Source organism: Abramis brama, assembly GCF_963993115.1.
Source record: "Abramis brama genome assembly, chromosome: 19".
NCBI classification, from domain to species: Eukaryota; Metazoa; Chordata; class Actinopteri; order Cypriniformes; family Leuciscidae; genus Abramis; species Abramis brama.
In genome coordinates, this window is record NC_139981.1 from 18008815 (window position 1) to 18017340 (window position 8526).

The window sequence follows — 8526 nt, forward strand, 5'->3', positions numbered from 1 at the left end:
CCCGGTTTTCCCTCTCTCTTTTTCTGCTGACCAGACCTTAACATCATTCCGCATCGTACAATCCTACTCTGAAGATTATGAAGGAAACTCTGGGATCTTTCTTTGAAGGAGACTGAAAGTTAAAGTGTGAACGTCTGCAACCTGTTGCCTCACAGACACAAGTTTCCCAATTCTCACTTTGTAAAACAAGGTGCAGTTCGTTCAGTTACCCAGTTCTCACTTTTCAGAGTGTCAGTCTCTTCAGGAACTCCTGTTCTGCACGCCATTGAATTGATACACACATCTACGGCTGCTTTTGGGTGGTTGTGTCGGCAAGTTCTTTGCTGTGTCCTCTGCCATGTTCTTCTTATCAGATATTGGCTGACATTGTGATGTTTGGCTGTGATCGGCCGTTCTCTGATCTTTGACTCAGATAAACAAGCACAAGCTGCTGATAAAGCCAATATTGGATTCTGATGCCATCATCTTCCTCACCTTCAATGAAACAGCAGTAAAGGCACAGTGTGAGCATTAAACTCCTAATCACCTGCAGATCTGTCTTCTCTACACAAACACTATTAGGGATTTTGCAATATATTCAAAATTCATTTGTAAAAAAAAAAATCCTTTATTTAAGAAATTAATACTTTTATTCAGCACAGACAGGGCACATTTAATTGATTAAAAGTGATATTAAAGAGATTAAAAAAAAAAGAAAAAAAAAGCCTATTTCAAATAAATGTGTATTAATCAAAGAATCCTGACATTTTTTAAAATCATTTTTCCACAATAAAATTAAGCAGTTCAACTGTTTTCACCATTAATAATAAGAAGAAAAATGTTTCTTCCACACCAAATCAGCATAGAATGTATAAATAACCGTCCATTTCTGTTATGAATATCTCAAATGTTTTGTGTTTGACTGAAGAAAGAGAATGATACAGAATTTGAATGATGCTATAGGATGATGAATCATTTTTGAGTGAATAATTTCTGGAAGTATTCAAACAAGGAAATTAAAATCAATATATACATACGTTGTGAGAGGGTGACCTCCAGTTGATGAGAATTGAAGTGTAGAACCGCCCAGCTGAAGGCCAAAACAGGAGATGGAACACTAGCCAAGCATGTGACCTCTTCAGCATTCGAAATTTAATTCCAGAACTCCAGGTGATTGAACACGACATCACACCAACCCAGCCAGAGATCTATAACATCCATATCAGCCCTGCAGAACAGATGGGTTTGGGTTTAGTAAAGTGATCTGACAGCTGACAGGCAATCTTCAGATCGTGAGAAACAGGACTGCTGTGAGCCTGAAGTACTTATAGCTTCAGTGAGGGTTGGAACGCCGTCTTTGTACCAGTTGCATTAATCAACAAGAAGATTGGTAATGTCGCTTTCAGGCCAGCTGTATTGATTTTGTCATGTCACAGAATTATTGAATCGTTCAGTTTAGTTTATCAGTGCAATACAAATAAAATGAATCTTTTATGGTTTATCAATTATATATGTGTTTTTGATCATTATAATCATGCCAGTGTCTAAATGTATAATGATTTGTGTGTGAGTGTGTGTGTGTGAATCATTGTAAAAATGACAAGATCACTTCTCCAAATGGTTAGCGAGTCGGGTTCACCATAGAGAAACAGTGTCGACTGGTTCACGTTGATGCACCTCAACACTTCCCAAAGAAAAGAAAAATCACCTCTCTATTTAATCCAAAGTTTCAGTCACTTCTTTTCACAGCATTTTTGCTCTATTTTGAGCCATTGATAGATGATTCCATCCAATTTCCTATGTGTGAGGTAAGAGAGAAAAGAAGGGAAAGCGAGAGACAGAAAGAAACAGTGGGAGAAATGGAGAGAGAGAAACAGTATGATGGTAAATGGGATGTGTACTGACCCATGTAGAGGAGGTGGCAAATTGTTTGAGGCAGGACTTTATTCAGTGCTGAAGATGTCATGCTTCCAAACTTACCAGTCGCACTGTCATTTGGTTGGTGATTTATGCAGAAGTCATGCCTAATCTTCTGTTCAAAAGTAGTTTAACTGGAAATCGTTATTGATAAGCTGGTTTATCGCCCAAACAAACAAATAAGTTGACTATTACATGTGCATCACACTGCTAAATTAATATGCTTGTCTGGTTTGTATGTGGCCTCTGTTGAGAGTCAACTCTACTCCTCTAGTTTCTGATTAAATAAAGACGAGATGAAAAATGTACATCATGATGACAATTAAAAGATTTTAAAATGAATTAAAACATACTGTTGATGAAAATATGCCAAGGACCAAAATAGTACTGCTAGATATTAACAATACACTAACACTTTTTTTTTTTGAAGAAGAAGAAGAAAAGTCTAGAAAGAATATCACAAATAATCAAACCATGTCATTGTCCATTTTGAGCTTGTTTTCATCAAACTAAATTATACATTTAATTTTTCTTTAATATTTCCTTTAATAAATAGAAAGTTAAAAAGAACAGCATTTATTTGAAATATAATCTTTTGTAACATTGTAGAAGTCTATACTGTCACTTTGGATCAATTTAATGTACCTTTGCTGAATAAAATAATTAATTTGTTTGAAGAAAACAAAATCCAACCCCAAACTTTTGAATGGTAGTGTATTTCTGGCACAAGACAAAAACTATTACTTAAAAATAAATAAATAAATAATCATTCTCCAAAAAACAGAAGATGGGGAGTGTTGGAAATGTGTTGTTTCAATTCTGTTTGGTTCCAATAGTGATACAAAAACTGAACACTTCACTTCTAAAGTACCTCAGGCTTAAGTGCTGTGGGAAATCACTGGTTTGTGGATTTTGCTTTCCCCTGTGTTAAAACCCACATCCTAAACCACCAGCTCATATTAAGACAGTGCTGTGATTGCATATATTTTTGCAAACAACATGCTCAGATTTGTGCAAGTTGTCCAAACCAAACCTTTGAACAAGAAATGTGAATCTTTGTGGTGACTCATATTTCTAGAAAAGAGGAGGGAATGAAGCCACCCTGCCACAGTACATTACATATAATCAATTACTGATAGGAAATCATTTCTTTAAACTGTTTCCTTCTATATTCTAACAAATAACTAGCCTTCTCTCAAGCATTTTTCAAGCACTCTGACTGTACAATCACTACCAATGTAAGCATTTGTATGAGAAGTGTAATAAAGGAGATTTTTTTTAGATTCATAGTCCCCTTGAAACGTCACCAAATTTGCTGAAGCTGAAAAGGGTCAGCCGCACCATTCGTGTAAGTCATGAGGCATTCAATAGGCCTGCCCTTAAACACTTGAGCACACAAGCGTGACACATTTATCAATGGGCACGTCTCAAACAGAGGCCGATCTATCCAAGTTAAAGCCACTTGCCAAACGGATGCCGTTTCAGCAGTAATACATCCACCCATGGCAGACAGCCCTAACATTTGGACCTCTTCTCCTGCTGCTAAAACAGCCTACTGACATAAGTCACTTAAAAAATGAGAGACGTTATTAATTAGAGAGAGAATGTGTTCCCTCTGTGCAGAGGACAGAGGATATGTGAACTTGATGCTCATAAGAGATTATTGATACTCAATAGACATAATATAATGTGAGAAAACCCGACTGTGAAGAAGCACTTGAAAAAGAATAAAGGAAAAGATATTTTGAAGAATTTTCATGCAGGCCTGAGTCATTGAGTTGAGTCATTGAATTTGTAATTTGTTAGATTTCTATACATTCATTCACAAATCAGGGTTCAACACTGAAATAAATTGTGCAGATGTTCTCAAATTAATACTTCACTGGAGGGAACATTTTTAAAGAATGGTGATATAAAAAAATTACCCTGTTTGTTTTCATTCTTCGGAGAATAGTGCACTACGACATGAGGCAGTGTGAATAATAACAATTTTCATTTTTAGGTGAACTATCCCTTTAAGATCTTTCAGCTATCCATGCAGTGATTTCAGAATGAAGCAAAGGGACTCAAATATGCTTTACATCAACACTTTATTCAACTGTAACATCTCTTCCCTGCTTTCTTCTCTCCACTCTCGTTGAAATATGCATGCAATCTATCCGTCCTTCCCTCTCTGATGGACACATAAGGGAGAATGGTGTACACCAACATGCCATCTGAAGTCCAGCATTTTAGATGCTGTCACTGCCTATAAAACATTTAAGCATAGTTCTTCTCCCACAGGCACTGCAAAAAGACTTGTAATTAAATGAACAGCTTGCCCAAAGGATAAAAAACACCTGTCAGTGCTATTAATTGGGTATATAGAGTATCAATGTTACTGTTAGCACTGAGCTGTTGTTAAGATAGCTTCCATTACAGGTTCTGATCTATAAATAATTGAAAGCTTGAGAAGTTTTCACCCTGAGAACTAAAGAAAAAAGTGCTGTTGATAGAAGGTCCAGGAGTTACCCAGTAAGAATTGAGAGCCTTGAGTCTTAGAGTTCTTCTCAACATGGTGCAGATCTGTCAGAGTAAGGGTGCTTTCACACCTGAGTGTTTGTTTCGGAACCTGGTGCGTTTTCTCCCTTGGTTCGGTTCATTTAGGCATATGTGAACACGGCAATCGCACTCGGATCCGCACCAAAACAATCGCTCCGAGAAAGCCTGAACGAGGTGGTCTCGGCCCGATTGCAAACGATTGCGACCTCTGGGGCGGTTCACTTGAGGTGTGAAAGCAATCCGACCCAATGTACCAATGCTATATAAATAGCAGTAGTGTCTGATTCTGTGAGTGAGGACATTAGTTATTGCAGTTGAAAACCAAAAGAGCACCTGTTCCTCTTAAAATGTTGTGTGAATGCGCTTCTCCGTGCGAGAATGCTGTCCCTTGATTCCTGCTCTAGTTGCATTATAACATTCATATAGTGTTTGCGTGTGTCACTGTGTCTTGACACAGTTAACCTCTAGACAGCGCTGGGCAATCCCCAGAGAGCGGAGAATTTTCTGCAGTATTAATACAAATGTAGTATATAATTTAACAACAGCAATGACGGCTACATTCCTATAGTGTTTGCGTGTGTCTCGACAGTTACAAATATAGCCACAATAAGCTCATGGAGTGAACTTCTCAATTATCTTGATGGATGACGCGCATGATTTTTTTCCCCAAACCAGTTCAGCGGGAATCCCGCCCAGCAGCTAATTTCATTTGAGGAAACAGTGACGTTTGAGGTTACAGTGACGGGTAGGTTTAGGGATCAGTGTTTGGTGTAGGCAATCAGTACAGTGATTGATATGACTAATTAAATCTTTAGAATCATTTGCAGGGTGGATTTTCTGCTGAACTGGTTTGGGGGGGGAAAATCACGTGGATGACACAGAGGAAACGCTGACCAATAAGAGGACAGTTTTACTCGCATGTAACTTGCGCAAACATATTTTGTTACGCTTCAAATGTTGCCTTGTGAAAGCAAACCGAACCAAGAAGAAAATGCAACATTGTAACAAATTAAGTCCCTGTTTCGGAACAAAACAAACGATCTATATATGTGAAAATGCCCTAAGTTTCTTCTCGCTCCATTCATTTGAGGTTGTGCATATTGCCGTTTATGTTGCTTTGTTGGCCTGTGGCATCCTAGCAGGGCAGACAAATTCAACATCTTGAATACTGGAAGCATCAGTGGCGTCTCCCTCGCTCCCAACGCTACTCTTGGAGGATGCGCTGTCTGCCAGAGAATTCATCTTTTGGCCGTAGAGGTCTCCTATATGAAGAAAAGGCATGCTGAGATGTGGCTGTTTTTCATCCTCTGACTGGAGCTGGTCAGACTCCACCAGGGCTTTCTGTCTCTGATAGTACTTGGAGAACTTGTTGAAGATGATGGAGATAGGAAGGGCGACTACAAGCAGGCCACAGATGATGCACAAGGTGGCGACAAGTTTCCCAGCCAGCGTGACAGGATACGTGTCGCCATATCCCACCGTGGTCATGCTGATTGTCGCCCACCACCAGCCCACCGGTATGGTCTGTATTTCCGACTCCTCGTCCTCTTTCTCCACAAAATAGATTAGCACTGAGAAAATAGAGATTCCCACAGAGAGAAAGAGGATGAGGAGTCCGACCTCGTTGTAGCTGTGACGGAGAGTCGCCCCGAGCGAACGCAACCCAACCGAATGCCTCGCCAGTTTGAGGATGCGAAAGATTCGCATGAGGCGCAGGATCTGCACGACCCTTCCCACGTTCTCAAGCTCCGCGCTTTCCTCGGCATCGACGGTTTCGAAGGCCAGCGTGGCGTAAAACGGAACAATAGAGGCAAAGTCAATGATGTTTAGCGCATTGCACAGGAATTTGCGCAAACATGGCGTGACAGCTAATCGTAGGATGAACTCGATGGAGAACCAGAGGACACAAAAGGTCTCGAACCCAGCCAACACTGGGTCCTCCACCTCTTTCTCATTATCGTCCTTCTCGTTGAACTCAGGCATGCTATGAACGCACATGGCGGCAATACTCATCAGTACCACACTCAGTGAAAACACCGCTATTATTTTTGCAGAACACGAATATCCAGGGTTTTCCAGTCGCAGCCAGAGTTCTTTGCGGTTCTCAGAGCACCAGGTGCCCTCGAACTTTTCAAGGTCTTTGTCATATCCTGATAGCTCCTCCATGGACGAGTCTAAGCTGTCCTGCAGCTGGTTCGGCGGGTCATCATCATTTCCCCAGTCGTGATCTCCTGTGCATTCTTTCTGTTCTTGAAATCTGTTGCTGCAGCAAGTGTCCAGGTGAAGCTCTTTGATGCCCCAGTATTCCAACTCCTGGCTAAAACTAAACACACACAATTGTTCCATCAGGTGGATCTTTCCAGTATGGTAGAAGTTCAACACATAGCGGAAAAAAGATGGATTGCGATCGAAATAATACTCGCGGTCGGCCGCGGCGTAGTCGTCGCAAAGCTGGAGAATAGCGGCCTCTGAGCTGCAGTAGAGCAATCGGGCCAGCCGCGTGTGGGGGAAGCGTTGGAGGACCACCCGTTCCACTTGCTGCTTAAAGCCGCCAACGTTGAGGTTGATGAAGCTCTCCTCTGGCCCTCGGCGGTGCAGGACCTGCCCATACAGCATGATGGATGCCAGTACATGAAGGAGTAAGTGGGACTGTTGGGCTTAGCAGGTTTGGAGAGGCTAAGAGTGATCAGCTATGGATCCATGCCTATATAGTGGAGGAAAAGAAATGTCTGATTAGCACTTTAAGAAGAAAACTTTTTTTTTTCAGTACTACTCGCCAGTTTACTGTCCTGTACCCAACTCTATGACAAGACAAAAACTTAATCAGACACGCAGACAGAGAGACAGACCGACTGCTTCTAACTGTAACAACTGTGATGGGATAAAAGCATTCTGGGGCCCAAATCAGCCTTTATAGCTGCTAATGGATATTGATTCTCTACAGTGTCGTAAACAAATCCTCAGTGATCATTATGTGCATTTTAACACTATCACTGACTTTTTCTCCTAGCAGTTCTGCTGGGCACTTCAGTAAAATCACGTCAGAAATTCAGGACATTCGGTGAATGCTTGACCGTCCCGACATGCAGTGCTTTTGTAAGGTTTGTAAAATGGAAATTCTTATTTTGAGATGAAACATTTACAGTATACGGTTTAAATGTGAGACCACTAGCAAAAACTCTTGTATTTTAAAACATAATTTTGAGTGAAAAGTTGAATTATTATTATTTTTTTAGAAAAACAGCAGCAAACTAATTTTAGCGACAAGTGACATGATTTTCAAAAAAAGTATTTTCAAACACTTTTTGTTTTTAAAAGTATTTGGTTTGTCACTCTTCTGCTTTATTGACAGCAGCACTCTAGCTGCATGAGCTCTACAAGAACTTCTGACACTTTGTACAAATACTGACATGATTAATGTCACAAATACTTGATGACATATAGCCAGACACTTCAATATTTCTTCCTCATTTAATGTCATAACATTTCATTGTTTTAATTTTTTATTTTTTTACATTTTATTCCTAATTTTAAATTATTTGAACTCTAGATTTTCAAGTTGGTTGGTTCAGACTTTTGAACCTCACATGTGTACAGTAATAATTTCAATATTTTCAATTTCATATTTGGTTGCAACAGAAAAACAGCATTCACACACTAGACCTAAAAACATTTAACTGTTAAATTTGGGTACAACACCATATTTCTGACTGACATATATGGATAATTGTTAAGAAGTTTCTTGAAAACAGCACGATGTAGTTCAAGTCGTTCGAACTCCAGCACCAAGTTTAAAAACAACACTGCGTAAGCCAAACTACAGTGAAGCAAACATCACATTTTACCTCTTTTCTTTATTTTCTGATGGTATCAGTGGACTGCAAAGACGTTTGGTGTGGATATTGCCATCCTCCAGCGCCTTCCTTGGTCAAGCTGTGTCCGGTGTGCGCTCGTACGCAGTATTTGCCCCATGTCCCGCAGCGGACTGTGTCGGGTGGGACAGTTGGCACATAGTGTGCCACTAATGCACTCGAGGTGCCTCGGGGCAGCTGCGCGTCCGTGCGTCACTGGCCCGTGGCAACTAGTGCG

The 8526-nt window shown here is 40.3% G+C and overlaps 1 protein-coding gene across 1 annotated transcript; it reads right to left on the reverse strand.

The window, feature by feature from the left end:
• Nucleotides 1-3971: 3971 nt before the first annotated feature.
• kcns3a (potassium voltage-gated channel, delayed-rectifier, subfamily S, member 3a) lies at nucleotides 3972-8426 on the reverse strand. The gene is made up of 2 exons (XM_084093622.1): nucleotides 8283-8426; nucleotides 3972-7141 (listed from the first exon to the last, which is right to left on the reverse strand). The coding sequence occupies exon 2, from the start codon at nucleotides 7051-7053 to the stop codon at nucleotides 5545-5547; it is 1509 nt and encodes a 502-aa protein (XP_083949748.1). The 5' UTR covers nucleotides 7054-7141; nucleotides 8283-8426; the 3' UTR covers nucleotides 3972-5544.
• Nucleotides 8427-8526: the final 100 nt, after the last annotated feature.

Coding starts and splice junctions, on each gene's coding strand:
- kcns3a (XM_084093622.1), bottom strand. CDS start 7,053: ATGCTGTATGGGCAGGTCCTGCACCGCCGAGGGCCAGAGGAGAGCTTC.